General features: G+C 47.7%; 1 protein-coding gene across 1 annotated transcript; it reads right to left on the bottom strand.

Moving 5' to 3' along the window:
- Nucleotides 1–1,753: 1,753 nt before the first annotated feature.
- On the bottom strand, nucleotides 1,754–20,562 carry MAP3K2 (mitogen-activated protein kinase kinase kinase 2). Its single transcript, XM_069984803.1, has 17 exons — nucleotides 20,158–20,562; nucleotides 17,314–17,380; nucleotides 16,043–16,155; nucleotides 14,784–14,824; nucleotides 13,424–13,523; nucleotides 12,271–12,384; nucleotides 11,878–11,977; nucleotides 11,666–11,796; nucleotides 11,101–11,180; nucleotides 10,635–10,702; nucleotides 8,931–9,023; nucleotides 7,757–7,963; nucleotides 7,449–7,597; nucleotides 6,674–6,805; nucleotides 4,513–4,642; nucleotides 4,113–4,290; nucleotides 1,754–2,687 (listed from the first exon to the last, which is right to left on the bottom strand). Exons 2-17 carry the CDS (start codon nucleotides 17,315–17,317, stop codon nucleotides 2,462–2,464), a joined length of 1,866 nt encoding a protein of 621 aa, XP_069840904.1. The 5' UTR covers nucleotides 17,318–17,380; nucleotides 20,158–20,562; the 3' UTR covers nucleotides 1,754–2,461.
- Nucleotides 20,563–20,860: the final 298 nt, after the last annotated feature.

Here is a 20,860-nt window from a genome sequence, read left to right as displayed (position 1 = left end):
CCCAATACTTCTCTTAGCTGAGGGTTTGCTACAGATGCGTCCGGGCTCAGGGCTACACCGGTCACCAGTATATACCTAACCATCAGCAGAAATCCAAGACAACGGTAACAAAACCTCAGCAATTAGGCGGACGGCTGTAGATTTCCTGACAGCAAGCACAACAAGCCGCCATATAAAAGGTCAGCTCTACAGGCAAAGCCCGAAAACCACAGTCATTTACAATGAGACGATCCTGGATCAGATGGCGCCACCTATAGGAATGTACAGACAAGGAGAGAGGTTTGGCACTTTCTGTGTACACAGCCAAAAGATGCTCACCCATGTACCGCTGGACACACACACACACACACACACACACACACGTCGCCTATATACATATATACTCTCACACGTGTCACCTATATACATATATACTCTCACACACAGTGTCACCTATATATTCACACACACCTGTCAACTATGTACCACTGGACACACAGGTCACCTGTATGCTTTTATACTCACACACGTCATGTATATGCATATATACTCACAAACGTGTCACCTATATACATATATATTCACACATGCCAGCTATATACATATATACACACACACACACACGTGTCAGCTATATACATATATACTCACAGGACACACAGACATTAAAGGCACTGGTAAGAACGGTCACTAATGGCTTTTGAGACAAACCCCCAGCAGACGTGCTGACCAGACCCCACGGTGGCTGCAAATAGAGAACTGACTGGGATAACGGGAGCTGCGGCTGCATCCACCACCATCAGACTGACTAAGGGGAATAATCTGCAACATGGTAAACTAGATTTACCAATCGGATAATAGCGACGCTATCTCTGCTATATAGGATATAGGGATCCACCTTTAATACAATCATTTGCCACTTTATAGTTTATCAGGATGCGCAGCTTCCGAATCATAGGCAAACTCTAGTAGTCCGGCGGCCCACCATAGCCATATACCCACCTCCATCACTCACAATAACTGGGGTAAATATAATCCAAGAGTGTTACCACCCCAAAGTGTGGGCACCTGGGCTGTCCTCTATCTGCCTGAGAAAAATACTGAACCCTGTAGGCAGAGATTGGAGGCGACCCCTGGTGACCTGGCCAACATCTGGGACAAGTGTGCAGCACTTTGGAGGTCGCTCAAAAGCACAACTTAAACTAAACAGGCAATGAAAAGCGGTCGGCAGCCATGACAGTAACGGCATTCCGCACAGGGAACAGACAAGGAGCCAACATTCCTACAGGTAAAAAAAACTTTAGCTTCACTTATTCATTTGCATTCAGACATGTAGCCGATGATTGACAAATCTCTCACCCATTGGTGATGATCTGTGCACCACCTGGCCTCATATGCTCCCAATATTCTGTGATCAAAGGGGTACTCAAATCAACTGGTGTCAGAAAGTTATACAGATTTGTAATTTACTTCTATTAAAAAATCTCCAGTCTTCCAGTACTTAGCAGCTGCTGCATGTCCTGCAGGAAGTGGTGTATTCTCTCCAGTATGACACAGTGCTCTCTGCTGCCACCTCTGTCCATAGCAGGAGAGGTTTTCTATGGGGATTTGCTGCTGCTCTGGACAGTTCCTGACATGGACAGAAGTGGCAGCAGAGAGCACTGTGTCACACTGTAGAGAATACACCACTGCCTACAGGACATGCAGCAGCTGATAAGTACTGGAAGACAGGAGATTTTTTTTTTTTAATAGAAGTAAATTACAAATCTGTATAACTTTCTGACACCAGTTGATTTGAAACAGAAAAAAAAAGTAACTGAAGTTCCCCTTTAAAGCACAGGGGACAAATAAAACAAAGGCCATAGGAAGTCAAGAAAGAAACCATCAGCAAGAAGGGCCCATTAGAATAAATCCTCACACTAAAACAATGGCTGCCAGGGATAAAACAAGTCACATGTGCCATGGGTATAGTTCCTGCTGTTTGGCAGCCACGGGTTTAGTGTTGGTGGCCTGTAGACACATGGAATGGCGTAAAACGCTCAAACCGACAGTAAGAACCAAAAACAAAAACATTTAACAAAAAATAAAAAGCAGCTGTAATCCCCAGCAGTGCCGCCGCCACCATCATCGCCCGGGGCACTGTGAAAAGCTGCCACATGCCGGATGGCTCTCGTCCTTCACAAACATCGGACTCCTCTTATGTACCAAAAGGTTCCGGCCTTCATTTGACCGGAACGGAGAATGTTCTAAAGTGCTTGGACTGTGACGAACGTCGCTGTACCTTGTGGAGAAGAGTCCAGAGCATAGAAAGTGTTCACCACAACAGTCACCAAGACCATCCACCCCCTGGATCAGCGGAGGAATCATCGAGAGGAAGCTCACTCTCTCGTCGTTCTGCAGAGTCTTTACTTGGCTCTTAAAGTGCCATCGGCTTTGGAAAGAACGCAGCAAAAAGGAAGAACGGAGTGTGAAGAAGTGGCGGCTAGTGACACTGGGAGAAGGTGTGTCTGAGGAGATCCTCAGACGACGGCCGCAGCTTCGCCTCCACAAAAATCCTTTTCAGGAAGTCCCGTGTGTGGTCCGATACGTTGGCTGGCAACTGAGGGTTGGTGGTCTGGGTGGCGATTTTAAAAATGGCGGCCATGGCCTCGAACTCCGCCCATGGGGGCTTCTCAGTCAACATTTCCACAACTGTACAACCAACGCTCCTAATAAAGAGGGAAAAAAAAGCATAAACATGCTGGGGAAAAGAACACAAAGGCATATGCAGAATAGTGAGTGCAGCTCTGGGGTATAATACAGGATGTAACTCATGATCAGTAATAAGCTGATGCTGGCACATTAGTCTTTTGTTTTGTGCTGTAGAGATACTGGAGTATAGGGCTTGCAGGCGCTGATCTTGGGCTTTCAGGTTGTGTGTGGGGCTGAGAAGTCTCATCTTTTTGGGTTTAGTATGTTATATATTTTTATATAAGTTTGCGTATTGTGATTGTCGTTGTAGGTTTGTATAAATTGTATATACTGTATATATTATATATGTTTTGCTTGCACCTGGGGTTGGGGTTTAGTGATAGGTTGGGTGGTGGGTAAAAGGGGGGAGGGGGCTTCTGTGAGACAAATATATATATAAAATCCCGGGCTGGTTCACGGACGTCCGTAATCATGTACTGGGGGGCATAATATTATATGTATTGCTTAGTTGTAGGTTATTATTTTTGTATTGTGTCTTGTTTAGTTTTAGTTTATTTGTGTAATGACGTCTTGTTTAGTTGTTGTTGGGTTTAGTAGAATTGTTTCTGTGGTATTAGGTTGTGCACAATGCAACTGGGCCAGGGAAATCACATTTAGTTATTTATATAGGTGTATAGTATATAGGGGTGTATTGTATATAGTAGTGTATATGGGTGTATAGTATATAGTGGTGTATTGTATATAGGTGTATAGTGGTGTAGTGTATATAGTATTGTATATAAGTGTATATTATATAGTGGTATAGTGTATATAGTAGTGTATATTGTGGTGTATTGTATATAGTAGGTTTCTATACAGTAGTGTATATAGGTTTGTATATATTGTATATAGGTATATGGGTTGTCTGTGTGGAGGAATGAGTGTGGGGATGGACCAGAGGTTTATGTTATGGTTTCATTTTGTTTTGGTGATTTTTCTATTTATTGTTTTGTTCTGGTTAGATATGGTATATGGTGCGTTATTTCTGTAGTTATTGTTATGTTTAAAATTTTAATAAAAGAAATACAGGATGTAACTCAGGATCAGTAATGTATGTGCACAGTGACCCCACCAGCAGAACAGTGAGTGCTGCTCTGGAGTATAATTCAGGATGTAACTCAGGATCAGAAAAGTTATGTATGTACACAGTGACCCCACCAGCAGAACAGTGAGTGCTGCTCTGGAGTATAATTCAGGATGTAACTCAGGATCAGAAAAGTAATGTATGTACACAGTGACCCCACCAGCAGAATAGTGAGTGCAGCTCTGGAGTAGAATACAGGATCAGAACTAGTCATGTTATGTATAGATAACGCAACCTGTATCTACAGATGAGAACATAGACTTCAGGGTTTTGCACTTTTCACGATTGGTGACCTACAATGAGCAACTTTTTCACTCACCAAATATCGGCTTTCCTGCCGTACCCTTCGCCACTGATGACCTCTGGACTCATCCAGTACGGCGTGCCGGTGACAGACTTCATTCCAGTACCAGACATGCAGATGGTCTGGAGCCTTTTGCTGGCTCCGAAGTCTCCCAGTTTTACATTGCCTGCAGAGTCTCTGAGAATATTGGCTCCTGTGGGGTGAACACAGACCTGTATCAGGACCAGAGCTCCCAGGATCCATAACATGAAACAGAAAACAAAATCCCACATTATATAATTTCCCCATCTGTCATCAATGAGGATCAGACAAACAAGCCATGAATGCTGCCGCCTCTCAGTCACTATGGCTATACGTACAGATCAATACCACGTTGTGGGGAAACCCTTACCTTGGTGCACAGCACAGAACTCACCTTTAATATCTCTATGTACAATCATGTTACTGTGCAAATAGTGGACACCCTCCAGGATCTGGCGGGTATATTTCCGGGTTACAAATTCTGTAAGTGCTCCATATGCCTTAAGTTGGTCCTTTATTGATCCCTATGGAGAAGAAATCAGGTTACATTATCTGCCCCTTCAGTCCCCTGTGGCAGGAGGTGCCTCTCATGTACTCTACAGACTCCTATACTCATCCCTGGCATGGAGGTGCCTCTCATATACTCTACAGACTCCTATATTCATCCCTGGCATGGAGGTGCCTCTCATATACTCTACAGACTCCTATACTCATCCCTGGCATGGAGGTGCCTCTCATATACTCTACAGACTCCTATACTCATCCCTGGCATGGAGGTGCCTCTCATGTACTCTACAGACTCCTATACTCATCCCTGGCATGGAGGTGCCTCTCATGTACTCTACAGACTCCTATATTCATCCCTGGCATGGAGGTGCCTCTCACATACTCTACAGACTCCTATACTCATCCCTGGCATGGAGGTGCCTCTCATATACTCTACAGACTCCTATACTCATCCCTGGCATGGAGGTGCCTCTCATGTACTCTACAGACTCCTATACTCATCCCTGGCATGGAGGTGCCTCTCATGTACTCTACAGACTCCTATACTCATCCCTGGCATGGAGGTGCCTCTCATATACTCTACAGACTCCTATACTCATCCCTGGCATGGAGGTGCCTCTCATATACTCTACAGACTCCTATACTCATCCCTGGCATGGAGGTGCCTCTCATGTACTCTACAGACTCCTATACTCATCCCTGGCATGGAGGTGTCTCTCATATACTCTACAGACTCCTATACTCATCCCTGGCATGGAGGTGTCTCTCATATACTCTACAGACTCCTATATTCATCCCTGGCATGGAGGTGTCTCTCATATACTCTACAGACTCCTATACTCATCCCTGGCATGGAGGTGTCTCTCATATACTCTACAGACTCCTATACTCATCCCTGGCATGGAGGTGCCTCTCATATACTCTACAGACTCCTATACTCATCCCTGGCATGGAGGTGCCTCTCATATACTCTACAGACTCCTATATTCATCCCTGGCATGGAGGTGCCTCTCATATACTCTACAGACTCCTATACTCATCCCTGGCATGGAGGTGCCTCTCATATACTCTACAGACTCCTATACTCATCCCTGGCATGGAGGTGCCTCTCATGTACTCTACAGACTCCTATACTCATCCCTGGCATGGAGGTGCCTCTCATATACTCTACAGACTCCTATACTCATCCCTGGCATGGAGGTGCCTCTCATATACTCTACAGACTCCTATACTCATCCCTGGCATGGAGGTGCCTCTCATATACTCTACAGACTCCTATACACATCCCTGGCATGGAGGTGCCTCTCATATACTCTACAGACTCCTATACTCATCCCTGGCATGGAGGTGCCTCTCATATACTCTACAGACTCCTATACTCATCCCTGGCATGGAGGTGCCTCTCATATACTCTACAGACTCCTATATTCATCCCTGGCATGGAGGTGCCTCTCATGTACTCTACAGACTCCTATACTCATCCCTGGCATGGAGGTGCCTCTCATGTACTCTACAGACTCCTATACTCATCCCTGGCATGGAGGTGCCTCTCATATACTCTACAGACTCCTATACTCATCCCTGGCATGGAGGTGCCTCTCATATACTCTACAGACTCCTATACTCATCCCTGGCATGGAGGTGCCTCTCATATACTCTACAGACTCCTATACTCATCCCTGGCATGGAGGTGCCTCTCATATACTCTACAGACTCCTATATTCATCCCTGGCATGGAGGTGCCTCTCATATACTCTACAGACTCCTATACTCATCCCTGGCATGGAGGTGCCTCTCATATACTCTAGACTCCTATACTCATCCCTGGCATGGAGGTGCCTCTCATATACTCTACAGACTCCTATACTCATCCCTGGCATGGAGGTGCCTCTCATGTACTCTACAGACTCCTATATTCATCCCTGGCATGGAGGTGCCTCTCATATACTCTACAGACTCCTATACTCATCCCTGGCATGGAGGTGCCTCTCATATACTCTAGACTCCTATACTCATCCCTGGCATGGAGGTGCCTCTCATATACTCACCCCTGGCATGTACTCCATGAATATAGAGAGCATTTTCTCCTGGGAATCTCTCAAGCAGCCATAATACTGAACAATGCGCTCGTGAAGTAGGTTTTTTAGTAGCTGTATTTCACATTCCAGCGCATTCACCTCCTGGATGGATAAGATATAAGGGACAGTTCATTTTTAACCAGCCACTTTATCAACATTATAAACACATATCTAGAACTGTGGCACAATATTAAAGGGGTACTCTGAAGAAAATCAGCTGGTGTCAGAATTAACAAATCTGTATAACTTTCTATTAAAAAGAAAAAAAACTCCAGTCCTCCAGTACTTATCAGCTGCTGTATGTCCTGCAGGAAGTGGTGTATTCTTTCCAGTCTGGATAGCATGACAGGTTTGCTACGAGGATTTGCTGCTACTCTGGCAGAGAGCACAGTGTCAGACTGGAGAGAATACACCACTTCATGCAAGACATACAGCAGCTGATAAGTACTGGAAGAATGGAGATTTAACTTTAATCTGTATAACTTTCTGATACCGGTTGATTTGAAAAAAAAAAAAAAAAAATTCACAGCAGTACCCCTTCAAATACATACGAGGTAAAATCCTTTCAGCAGATGCCGTTATAAAATATATATATTTTATAATGGCATGTGCTGAAAGGACTTTACCTTATATGAATTTGAAGGGGTACTGCTGCGAAATTTATTTATTTTAAACCAACTGGTATCAGAAATTATAATATATATTTATATTCAGTCTGCAACGTGTGCTGGAGATTGATGGTTACCTTACTGGTCTCCGGACTGTCTGGATCAAACTGGACTTGTTTCACAGCCAGTTCTCTTCCAGTATCGGCATCGTAGCACAGGTAAACCCTGCCGAAGGCCCCCTGCCCTAAGAGTTTCCCGAGTCTCCAGTTTGATGGGGCACGTGGTGCTGAAAACAAACGTGACATTCAAATCTTACATCATTAATTTACTGTGGATGCTTGGCTTCTTTCTTATGACCCTAGCACAGAGGTCATGAAGGTCTGTCCCCTGATCAGAGAGCTGTAATATCTCTATACGCTAGGAGGGCCGCGGCTGGCAGACTTACATCGGCTGGGGGGGCTTATATCCATCACGGTCAGGGTGGGATTGTCTATATCGCTCCCTCTTCTCCGCAGCCGGCTGTCCTCATACTCTGGGGTGAAGACGCTGCTACCACTGCTGGTGCTCAGGGAATGATCGGTGGGGCTGAAGCTGACCGGAGACCTGAAGCTGTTCCCCTGAGTTCTCCTTGCTCTTGGGAATGTCTTCCGACCTAAAAGAATTAACATTATTGATTGGAAATTTAAAAGACAAAAGGGAATCCTCTACTGGGGATTTATGGCGTAACCCCCACCCCTCACTCCTACAGACCGTGGATAGGGCAGCAGCGCACACACTAAAGAAACATTGCATTTTGTGTTTTATGGTTACCTCACCACAATAACACAGGCCGGGTCACCTATACTAGTAATAACTTAAAGACCTATTCTTTAAAAATAGGCAGGTTTATAAAATCTTTGGAAAGAACATGTCAGCCTGGGCAGCCCCCCAAACCACTGGACAGCCACCCCACCCCTGGACAGGGAACGGCACACATACCTGCTCCTGTGTGTCCCACCACAGAGATCTGACCGCTGCTCATCTGCGCGCTCAATATGCACATAAGCGGAGATGAGTCCAAAGGCCATAGGAAATCACTGCTAATTTGCATATTAACACCACAAATAAGCCGAGGCCAGATTTTCACGACAGGACACACAAGAGCAGGTATGTCTGCCGGACTCTCACTAGGGGAGGGGTGGGTTCGGACTGGCTGCCCGGGGTGACAGGTTCCCTTTAACATTAATCCTTCTGAGTGGTGTCAAATTGGTGTTAGCGTTGTCACCTGCAGAGACTCCATATTTCTCAAGTGAGGGAGAAGGAGTTATTGCTGCACTGGGTTTGCAAGGGTTTATATGACAGAACACAGCTGTGTGCATAGAAGGGGGACACCTAGCAGACAGGACTTAATTTTTTTTTTTGTGGGTTAAGATTTGTGGTCAAAGAAGCCATTTACAAGCATTAGGATATCCCTAGGCTTTCCCCCTCTTGTGTCAGGTGTCCCCCAGGCTATCAGGAGCCCCCCTGGGCTATCATCATTGGATCTCCGCAATCAGATTACTACTGATCTCTGTGTGGATAAGTGATGGTATTTGTGACAACCCCTTTAGTCCCAGAGCGAACAATGTCTTTCTTCTCACCATCGCTGTAATCCTGATGAAGATATGAGATGTGATACCTCCGTGGGTACGTGCCACCCTTCCCAAACTTCTCAAATACTGGAATGTCGTAATCTAAAATGGACAACAAAGATGATAAGCTATAGAAGCTGAAAGCTGAAGAAGTATCATAAAGGAGAAGAGACCTAGTGAATCATACTGGAGAGATTTATTTCTTAGCACATCTGTGCCCCTTGCCCCCCAGTCAGTGTCCGAATAGAAATTCTTCATATAACAACGACCCCACCAATGACTGATAACGATGAATGATGACATTATCCAGTATCAGGAGAAGCGCAGGGTATGTGATGGCCATCTGAGGTAGATAAAAGGTCCAGAGACATGCCTTCACTTCTGGTTTTGTGGCAATTTGTTCAGTGATAATTCCCCTCATAACAAATCCCATAATTCTGCCTTCTATAGCAATCGTATATATTCTACAATGTACGATGTCACTAAAGCGCCGATGACAAACCGCTTAAGTTTACATGTCTCTCCTTCCCTCATTTGAGACACTGCACAATCATAGGTATAAGAGCACCTCCTAGTGGCAGGGGGCGATTACTACATGTTCGGGGTACTACGCCTCAGTACATTATGCAGAATGGGCACTTTATTTTTTTCCTACTATATATGGTTTTATTAATATATTTTTAAATATTCTCTATGTGCTGTCCCCATATACAGATCCATATTACCAACGACCAGTACACACAGATATGCAGGGAGGACACACATGACATCTTTTATCGCCCTCTCTGCAAAGGAAATCCATGATTCCCCAGCAAGGAAACACAGAAGCAGCATCTGAACATGTGACAACCCTGTGCTGAGGAGGGTACATGATATTTACATTCAACAAGGGACTTCTACACAAGGACCATGATATCAACTCATTATTTTAAGGTGAGGGAATGGGTTAACACAAAAAATTGTACAGTATATGTTCGCTGCACCTTACTATGGAATTTGGAAGGTGTTGGGGGATATATACTCCGAGTGCACTACTATTCTAACGCCCAAGAATATTTATAAAATAAAAAAGTATGTAGGCTCTCTAGGAGTAAATCCTGTATATCAGATGTTTATGGAAGCAAATTAATTATATATTATATATCTGGTGTTTATGAAGGCGAATTAATTACAGGAGATATTTAAATATATCACAATTTTTATCTTTTAAAAAATTAAAATGTCATAAATTCATAGTAATATACATAATTATATAGAATAAATCAAAACTAAATAAATGGTTCAGTTTATAGATAAAATAAACAATAAAATTCAACGTTTTATAGTGTAGTTCACTGGAGATAGAACGTCCGCGCAGGGCCCTTGCGCTGGTTGCCCTTACAATATAAATCACAATTTACATATGGAATGAATAACACAATTATGGAACAATTGTAAAAAAAAAAAAAAATTATATATACATACACACACACATTTCTATGTTAGAACGCCCCACTCCTAATTCCTTCCCTCTATCTGCAGAACATTGACCTGACCTTTTGTTTATGACAGGGATGGGGAACCTTTGCCCTCCCAGCTGTTGTAAAACTACAATTCCCATCATGCCTGGACAGCCAAAGCTGGTTTATGATCATCTCAAGTGTAAAGTATTTCAGTCATGCAGAGTAAAGTGTGGCTTTTCAAGAGAGCGGTGGGGGTAATGGGCCGCCTCACCTGAGAACTCCTGGTAATTGTCAGGATAGCTCTGAGCTCGCGGCATTCTTGACTTGTGATAAATTTCCCTGAGAGAAGAGAAGATACAAGTGATTCAGCACCATCCACAATGCAGAGAAGGGGCAGTCATACGCGGAGAGCCTGTAGAAGATCTCAATGAATAATACAATTGAAGTGAGTGTCCTGCAGATTATTTTGTCTGAAAGTCACAGCAAAAGTTGCATCTTCTCTCTAGAAAGTCTGCTGTGTCTGAGGGGCCTATTCCACGGAGCGATAATCGGCCCTGTCTTAGCTGACAGACCGCTCAGCCAATCACAGGTCAGGACCGCCGCGGCCAGCGATTGGCTGAGTGGTCTGTCAGCTCAGACAGGCTGCTAGCAGATCGGCGCTCGTTTACACTATTGATCGAGCTCCCATCGCCCGTGGAATAGGACCCTGAAGGTACCCTACAGTACACAAGACTTACCCGTCTAACGGACTGTCAAGAGATGGGCAGCTGCCGGAGCCAGAGTTTTCAGGGCTGCTGAGAGACAGAGGGTCCAGCATCTAAAGCACAAGAAGAGACAACACATGAGGGAGTTAGGGGGATGCATCTGTGGGAAGCTTTATGCAACTAGTCACATCACAACCAAAGAAAAGGAATATACAAAGCAAATTTCTGCAGCAGTCACAGCAGCTTCCATGCCACAATACAATGTCCATTAGTCTGTGTGGTGGCCTTTAATTCTGGGAGGCTTCTGTGAAAAACACCCCCAGTTTCAGCCAGTCAGGATACGCACACAGAAGAGCCTGTACAGCAGCACACATAGGACACATGGCTCTATCTAGTGCTGTACATGTATGACACAGCTTTCCTATACCTCTGTAGCAGCGTAGTCTTCCAGAAGAAACATCTCATGGCTCCGGCAATAGGACATTTTGCAGAGACCGCATGGACCCAACTAGCCCAAGTCTGTACCACTTGGTTTGAAAGAAAAATATTTTCCCCATAGTACCCCTTTAACAATGAAGAAGACTGGGAATAACTGTACCTGGTCCATGCTCTCAGGGATGAACTCCCCTTCACTGTTAATGCTGGTGAAGGATCCATTTCTAACCACTTGGTGCAGTTCATCTGGAATGTAACCTGGAGGGGGAGAACTCCTGTCCCGCGTAAGGTTTCCTTGGGATCATAAAGGGAACAATGAACAGTAAGTCCAATATAGCAGCTTCCAGGAGAAGCAGTCACCCCTACTCTACTTACCAATGATGGGCATCCGGTCTTTAGTCTCTGCCACTCCAAATACTGTATTATCCAGATCTTCCAGGGAAGGCGTGTGTTCCATATCACACAAGCTTGTGGCCTAAGATGCCAAAGATAACTAAATCACAAAAGTCCTTCAAGGGAAACTATAAGCAGGTTAGAAGAATCTCCTCATAGGGCAGAGGATGAAGGGAAGTTTCGTACCTTCCTCCTCTGCATTATTTTTATGCTATTAGAAGTTTAATCCTTATGTCAATTAGTCATTTTGGCGCACTGAGGGGGGCTACTCTCCCCAGTGCACCTGTCCACCCCCTGGTCGCCATTTGCTGCTAGTCATTAGAACCCCCCCCAAGACATACAGATACAGGCAGTAGATTCAGAGCGGCCTCTAACCTGGCTGTGAACATGCAGGACAAGCAGGATCTTCAGACTCTTCATGTGAGCGCTCCGGTCCAGCAGCTCCACCGCCTTGTCCAGATCATCCTGGGTTTTTAATGGTATCACCAGCTGCAGAGAAAGAGAACATCATCCAGTTAGACATGCCTAGGATTTATAGACATGGTAATATCCATATCAGTGCCCCTAAATGTGGGTATATGGGGGCTATAGAGCACAGGGGAGAGCTGCTGTGGAGATATCTAACAGAACTGCCTATATAGTAGATCCCCTGGGGTCATATAAAATATGGGGACCCCTAGCTACATTATGAGACCTCATAACACACTCTCTCATACTATCACAGATCCAATATAAACTATGTTACATGAGCTAAACAGCCCTTCACTAATAAATTGTGACAAAAAGACACTAAAAATATCTGTGTATAAAGGCGACAAACCCTCAGCTGTGAGAAGCATCAGGTCAGGATGGGTCCACCATTCAGTGCTGACCAGCAGAGGAAATGAAACCAGTATAAATCAGGAACAAATGGTTTCAAAAACTTTTCACGGAGGGGGATTAATATAAGTCCAATATAGTCCAGTATAATAATAATCATCATCATCATCAAACAGCAGCAGCAGCAGGAGGTTCTGCTGACAGGCGGTTAGCCTTTCAGGGTACTAAATCATAGGATTACATCCCTCTTGCAGCACAGAGGAATCTGCGCTTCCACATAAAGCGAATTATTTACCCAGTAGTTGCTTAATAACTTATGACTAAGACTGAAGAGAAACCGCAGGAAGGGTCCAGAGCCACTGGCGTCACTGTGCTTCCTGTTACACAAATGTCACAGTGCCCAGCCTCATACAGAGGCCACGGCCGGCAGTGCCCAGCCTCATACAGAGGCCACGGCCGGCAGTGCCCAGCCTCATACAGAGGCCACGGCCGGCAGTGCCCAGCCTCATACAGAGGCCACGGCCGGCAGTGCCCAGCCTCATACAGAGGCCACGGCCGGCAGTGCCCAGCCTCATACAGAGGCCACGGCCGGCAGTGCCCAGCCTCATACAGACGCTATGGTGAACAGCGGCACTGACCCCTTTATTCCCTGGATTGCTACCAGTGATAATAAACCATTGTTAAGCCCTATAGACCAGCGCCCTCTTACCTCATTGTTGCTGTAGTGAAGATCCATGCACTGCCCAAAGGCTACTTTAGCTTTAGCAAACAAATCTTCCAACAGGATGGGCCGGGGGAACTGAAGGATCCTGTAATAAGAGATGACAGCATTAGCCCAGACTGTTCCTACACTCCTACGGATTTATAATATCACAGAACACCAGCAAGGAGGGAGCAGAACAGCAGCAACCACGGCAATAGAGCTGCAGCATTTATCACCCAACTAAAGGGGTACTGTGGCCGCGAGAAGAGATGAAAACGACTCCATCTGCTTAGCTCCCCAGCACCCCTACATCCAGCTCCTCTGGTTTAATATGGGGCGTTGGAAGGTCCGGTCACTCATTCAGTGGCTGTAACGGTGTACCACTTCTTCATTCTGGATCATTGCCCAATCCAGCTGGGATGAGAGTGTCAGCGCTGGAGGCAAGTAGATGGTTTTCATCCACCCCCTCCTTGGCAATTGTAAAAAATAAAGGGATCGAGGCCAGAGTACCCCTTTAATTCTGCTCTCTAAGCTGGTAAAAGGTTTTTGCTGCTTAAGACCGGGTTCACACTACGTGAAAAACACAGCTGTATTTCATAACAATGGCCGTTGTTTGCGCAAATACGGCAGTTGTTATGAAATACGGCCGTGTTTTCTACGAAGTGTGAGAGCTCTAAAGCCCCTGACTGAGCTCATACAGAGAAGCAGGAGAAGAGTCTGCCTGCAGCCACCACTAGGGGGAGCCACTGCATACTGATTTATTACTAGCTTTAATGGGAGCGGTCTAATCTGTGGGCAGTGAGCCTGTCAGTGGGGCTATAGGCGATCATAATATAAGATATGTGCATTGGGATGCAGGGAGCTGCCGAGCCTTCACTGTCAACCTGACGCCTCTAAGGAATGTATATTCACATCATCAGCGTCACTTATAGTACTCTGCTTCACCATTACCACCGCCACCTGATATTACAGGTACATTTACATCTGACACGAATCCCTCAGGACAATGATCTTCAATCAGCTGCATAAGTACAACTCCCAGCATGCTCTCAGAGGTTGTGAACACTACTGGTCCAGTTAGGCCCTGATGAGCGACCTGTAACTCTCCACCAGCTGTGGAGCTGCACTTCCCATCATGCTCTCATGTGTAAAAGCTGGAGTGTCACGGGCTGAAGCCTCCCCAGCAGTTACATAACCCTATTGTTGTATGATCAGATCAATAGCCCAGACGGACGCTTGGTAGTGTCAGGTAACCTTTGCTCGCTGTCATGTGGTTTTATTGATACCAATCATCAGGAATGTGAGGGATCAGCGGCAGTAAAGTCATGTGACACTAGTGTTAGTTAAGGGGAAAACAACATCTCACCTCTTCTCTCCACGATGTTCAAACTTCACCCTCACGTCATTCTGAAAAACAATAAGGATCACGGTCACAAACAATGAATGTAAAGATCTAAAACAGAAGAATGCATGCAGCTCCGGATGTGACTAGAGCCACATAGACAATCTGGGGGCTCTGTGCCATCAGCAGTACAAAAGCCCTGCACTCTGTCCAGCTGCTAAGCAGGGGGGCCGCAGTGGTGAGGTCACGGTCACATGGCGCTACTATATAGGAAAGCAGCACTGGACCTCATAGGAGACATAGGATATAATCCTGTACACTGGTAGTGGGTAGACAACTCACAACTGGGGGAAAGGGGTGGCTACCTACATGAACGCACAGAGAAGGCCTCCTATACCATCTGGGGGCACAGAGAAGGCCTCCTATACCATCTGGGGGCACAGAGAAGGCCCCTATACCATCTGGGGGCACAGAAAAGACCTCCTAAACCATCTGGGGGCAGAGAGAAGACCCCCTATACCATAAGGGGGCACACAGAAGACCTCCTATAGCATAAGGGGGCAAAGAGAAGACCTCCAATACCATAAGGGGGCAAAGAAAAGACCCCCTATACTATAAGGGGGCACAGAGAAGACCTCCTATACCATAAGGGGGCACAGAGAAGACTCCCTATACTATAAGGGGGCACAGAGAAGACCTCCTATACCACAAGGGGGCACAGAGAAGACCTCCTATACCACAAGGGGGCACAGAGAAGACCTCCTAAACCACAAGGGGGCACAGAGAAGACCTCCTATACCACAAGGGGGCACAGAGAAGACCTCCTATACCACAAGGGGGCACAGAGAAGACCTCCAATACCATAAGGGGGCACAGAGAAGACCTCCAATACTATAAGGGGGCAAAGAGAAGACCTCCAATACCATAAGGGTGCAAAGAGAAGACCTCCAATACCATAAGGGGGCAAAGAGAAGACCTCCAATACCATAAGGGGGCAAAGAGAAGACCTCCTATATGATAAGGGGCACAGAGGGACCTGACTATTTCAGGGCCCATATTAAGCATAACTGCCTATACGGGGGCACAGCGGGGGCACTGTTACTGTGCGAAGCAATAAATTTGCTGCCTCAACCACCATTAAACTAGTATGTGAGGCGCCTGCAAGGGGGAAATGTTCTGTTTATTTACAAAAATATATATATCTTATTTAGAAGAACGGTAAAAAACTATTTTTTTTTTAAATTTGATAATCTGCCTCTCAGCCAGCCCTACTTGCCACCAACCTGCTTCTTGGGAGAGGTGGTCTTGATTGCGCTGGATTCCTGCACAGATGGTCTGCTAGCCTTATGAAGGACGGCCAGATCCTGCATGATTGAGTCCAGGGCCTGCTGCTCATCTGTGGAGACACAAGTACAACCTGTCAGGATGCCCGGCACCCATTTCCCTGCTTTAGGGTCCCATTCATGTGTACAGGATCTGCAGCAATGTAATACCATATCAAATCCGCTGCACATCCTGGACCTGTGAATGGACACAAAATCAATATTAAGGAGGATTAAAAAAAAAAAAAAGGGCCAAGAGACCTCCATCTCTTCTTATAGGAAGTGCAGCCACATATGAAGGCGGCTATTACAGCAGCTTGTGACTAGCGTCAGCTGCCATTCTTTTGACACCGCCAAGGAGCAAAAAAACTAATTGTCTATGGGCTGCAGATTATTGCGTTTCACTGACTGGAGCGCAGGACGTCTCAGCTGTTACAAAATATTTCACCTGCAGATTATACGGGGAACAGAAATCTTCACCACCAGGGGATAATCTCATACAGCCCATACTCTGGATCAGGCCAGTCTCATACAGCCCATACTCTGGATCAGGCCAGTCTCATACAGCCCATACTCTGGATCAGGCCAGTCTCATACAGCCCATACTCTGGATCAGGCCAGTCTCATACAGCCCATACTCTGGATCAGGCCAGTCTCATACAGCCCATACTCTGGATCAGGCCAGTCTCATACAGCCCATACTCTGGATCAGTTTAGTCATTCTATTTGCTGTCATTATATGGAAATACTCCAGAAACAAAACCACAGCTTCTGGCAGGTGAAGCTTTGCTGCAGTTGTCTCCAGCTTAGACATAATCCTCCCTTAGAATCTGTTCATGCTGCAGGTTAATAACATGTATAGCACTATTCAGTGGGTATCCACCATGTATCCTACTCCAGACTCTGTAATAAAGTCAGCTGAAGGTTCTGGATACAACTGCAGCCGATCCTCAGCCGTGAGCAGGACTAGACGGGGAGTACAATCCAGAACATACTGACATCGGTAAGAGACAGTGACATTAGTGAGGAGATTAAGAACATAAATAGTTCTCACAGGAGAGAATTTGTTGCAGTGACATCCAGTCTGTACAATGCTGTCTGGATAGTATCTGTGCTGACACATTGTAACACACTGGAGCCCAAGCTGAGCAGCTCAGGGGACGGTCTAGGCGGGATACAGTTGTGTTTATATAATGTAGCATGGTATAGACAGCGGTATGGATGCGCCTTACCCATGATGGCAGCCGGGTAGTCGCAGCGTCAGGGAGATGAGCGTCCCATGTGCAGCTCCGGCCTCTCCTGCAACAAGAAGGAAATCTCTTATATGTATTTTGCATTAAAACAATAAAACATAATAGTAAATAAGACAGAAATGGCGGCTGGCACTCCTGCCCCGTCCAGTACTGACATCTATAGGGCAGAAGCATCAGCGTCCTCCCATACATTCCGGGACCACCAGGGGGTGAACGGCCACAGCAACAAACAGAGGTGAAAACCTGTCCAGCTGGAAAGACAAGAGATTCTACCCAAAACTCATCGGCATTGCCTTTCCAGCGCTGCTCCCGGCAGACCGATCCTGTTTCCAGCTCTAATATGGCCGTGTGAGGTTCCTGAGCTATAAAAATAAGATTCTGCAGAACATTGCGTGCAGACGCTCCGCAGACTAAACACCAAAAACACTAAAAGTAACAATCCTCTGGGGAACACAGCTATAGAACTGGGAACACAGGCGTCTGCTGTTACTGCTGGGGAGGGGGCGTCTAATGTGATGTCACAGGTTTCCCCCACCTGGTGTGATGATGTCACAGGTTACCCCCACCTGGTGTGATGTGATATGTCACAGGGTCCCCCCCACACCTGGTGTGATGTTACATGTCACATGTCACCTTCCCCGACCCTGCCTGATGTGATGTCATAGGGTCACCCCCCTTGCCCCAATACACCACAAGAGGCAAAGGTGTGCTATGTAACATGTGAACGGTCACTGAGAGACGGATCTCAGACACGTGACATGGTCTCTGAGAGGAATAATGATAGAGATTTCGCTCCAAGTGAACAGAGACTACAGAGAGGTAACATAGGTCTGCAGCCCGTCACAATAGGTCGGCACTGTATATACAAAAACGCACAGCGCCAGATCCACTCGCGGCTGAGCTGAAGCAATGTGGGTGTGTAGAGACCCTGGCAGCGCTGTACACACATCATATCCTCCGCCATCACTGAGCATGTGTAGGGACCGACCCCGGCAGCGAGACCCCCGCTGATGAGGAAGCAATGCTGCAGCGCTGTACACACATCATATCCTCCGCCATCACTGAGCATGTGTAGGGACCGACCCCGGCAGCGAGACCCCCGCTGATGAGGAAGCAATGCTGCAGCGCTGTACACACATCATATCCTCCGCCATCACTGAGCATGTGTAGGGACCGACCCCGGCAGCGAGACCCCCGCTGATGAGGAAGCAATGCTGCAGCGCTGTACACACATCATATCCTCCGCCATCACTGAGCATGTGTAGGGACCGACCCCGGCAGCGAGACCCCCGCTGATGAGGAAGCAATGCTGCAGCGCTGTACACACATCATATCCTCCGCCATCACTGAGCATGTGTAGGGACCGACCCCGGCAGCGAGACCCCCGCTGATGAGGAAGCAATGCTGCAGCGCTGTACACACATCATATCCTCCGCCATCACTGAGCATGTGTAGGGACCGACCCCGGCAGCGAGACCCCCGCTGATGAGGAAGCAATGCTGCAGCGCTGTACACACATCATATCCTCCGCCATCACCAAGTGTCAGAAAAGGGAAGTGGGGCGTTCACGTGAGACATTTCATCACACAGCGTCCACCGCACCCGAGTCACCACCTGGTATATAGAGACTGATAGCCGCCGTATACACCAGAGCCTGTTCCATATATATATAATCTATCTATATATATATATATATATCTCAGAGCCTGTTCTGTATACAGAGACTGATAGCCGCCATATACACCAGAGCCTGTTCTGTATACAGAGACTGATAGCCACTAGAGGGGGTGACAGGAGAAGGAGGAGGAGGGACACTAGAGGGGGTGACAGGAGGAGGAGAAGGGGGACACTAGAGGGGGTGACAGGAGGAGGAAGAGGGGGTGACAGAAGGAGGGGGAGGGGACACTAGAGGGGGTGACAGGATGAAGAGGAGGGACACTAGAGGGGGTGACAGGAGGAGGGGGGACACTAGAGGGGGTGACAGGAGGAGGGGGGGACACTAGGGGGGGGTGACAGGAGGAGGAGGGGGACACTAGAGGGGGTGACATGAGGAGAAGGAGGGGGGTGACAGAAGGAGAAGGACGAGGAGGGGGGCACTAGAGGGGGTGACAGGAGGAGGGGGGGTGACAGGAGGAGGAGGGGGACACTAGAGGGGTGACAGGAGGAGGAGGAGGGGGACACTGGGGGGGTGACAGGAGGAGGAGGGGGACACTAGAGGGGGGTGACAGGAGGAGAAGGGGGACACTAGGGGGGGTGACAGGAGGGGAAGGGGGACACTAGGGGGGTGACAGGAGGAGGGGGACACTAGGGGGGTGACAGGAGGAGGGGGACACTAGAAGGGGGTGACAGGAGGGTGAGGGGGACACTAGAAGGGGGTGACAGGAGGAGGAGGGGGACACTAGGGGGGTGACAGGAGGGGGAGGGGGACACTAGGGGGGGTGACAGGAGGGGGACACTAGAAGGGGGTGACAGGGGGAGGGGGACACTAGAAGGGGGTGACAGGAGGGGGACACTAGAAGGGGGTGACAGGAGGGGGAGGGGGGTGACAGGAGGGGGAGGGGGACACTAGGGGGGTGACAGGAGGAGGGGGACACTAGAAGGGGGTGACAGGAGGGGGAGGGGGTGACAGGAGGGGGAGGGGGACACTAGGGGGGTGACAGGAGGAGGGGGACACTAGAAGGGGGTGACAGGAGGGGGAGGATCCCTTACATTTCGGGTCCCGCTGTGCGCCCCGTTTCCGGGCTTGGTGACTGGACACAACCATGACAGGATAGGGGAGCTGAGGACGGAACCATCCTGAGGGAAGCCGGGGGTGACACTCACCTGCAGGTAACTAGGCCGTGTTGCCCCCTGTCACCACTTTCCGCCCCCCAGCCCGCTCCACCCGGAGGCCGGGGGGACACAGGCCCGGGGGCAGCTCTTCTCCCCGCCCGGGGACCAGTCACATGAGTCCGCGGCTCCGCAGCTTTCCAGCGGCCTTGTCACAAAATGGCGGCCATTTGGACTCGGCTGCGACTACAATCCAGTGAGGGGCTCCGGAGTCGGGGTCGGGTCTGCAATGGGCAGACACACGGAGAATCCCGAAGCTGTGAGGTAACCGAGCACCGGCGGGAGCGGAACCAGAACACGGCGTCCAGACAGCGCGAGTGACGTCACAGGGGGCGGGAAGAGCCTCCTTCGTGGCGTTGACGACGAGCTGTGGGCGGGAACCTGCTGGCACCCAGCCATTGGGCGGGGATATGCTATTAGTAAGGGGCGGGGTTATGTCATCCAGTTAGGGGCGGTCCCTACCTGAGTTTGATTGACAGCTGTTAAAAATGTACTGGATAAACAAAAATGGAACCGAAAATCCGAAACTGTAAAAATAATCGCAACTCGAGGTGATGCAGCTGTGTACGGGCAACCGGGGCAACACTGGAATCTAACGGGCTCAGTGCAGAGGAGCTGCTAACATGGCAACCAATCAAATCACAGCTTTCATTTTATAAGGAACTATAAAAGGAACTATTTGATTGGGCCTCAGCCC

Source organism: Dendropsophus ebraccatus, chromosome 9 (genome assembly GCF_027789765.1).
Source record: "Dendropsophus ebraccatus isolate aDenEbr1 chromosome 9, aDenEbr1.pat, whole genome shotgun sequence".
NCBI lineage: Eukaryota > Metazoa > Chordata > Amphibia > Anura > Hylidae > Dendropsophus > Dendropsophus ebraccatus.
This window is presented reverse-complemented; position numbering and strand designations above follow the sequence as displayed.

Excerpts from the sequence above, each read along its gene's own strand:
- MAP3K2 (XM_069984803.1), bottom strand. Across the intron at positions 7,598-7,756 it reads TATAAGCCCCCCCAGCCGAT|CACCACGTGCCCCATCAAAC; the intron begins GTAAGTCTGCCA and ends GTTTGTTTTCAG. Across the intron at positions 6,806-7,448 it reads ACAGTCCGGAGACCAGTAAG|GAGGTGAATGCGCTGGAATG; the intron begins GTAACCATCAAT and ends TTATCCATCCAG.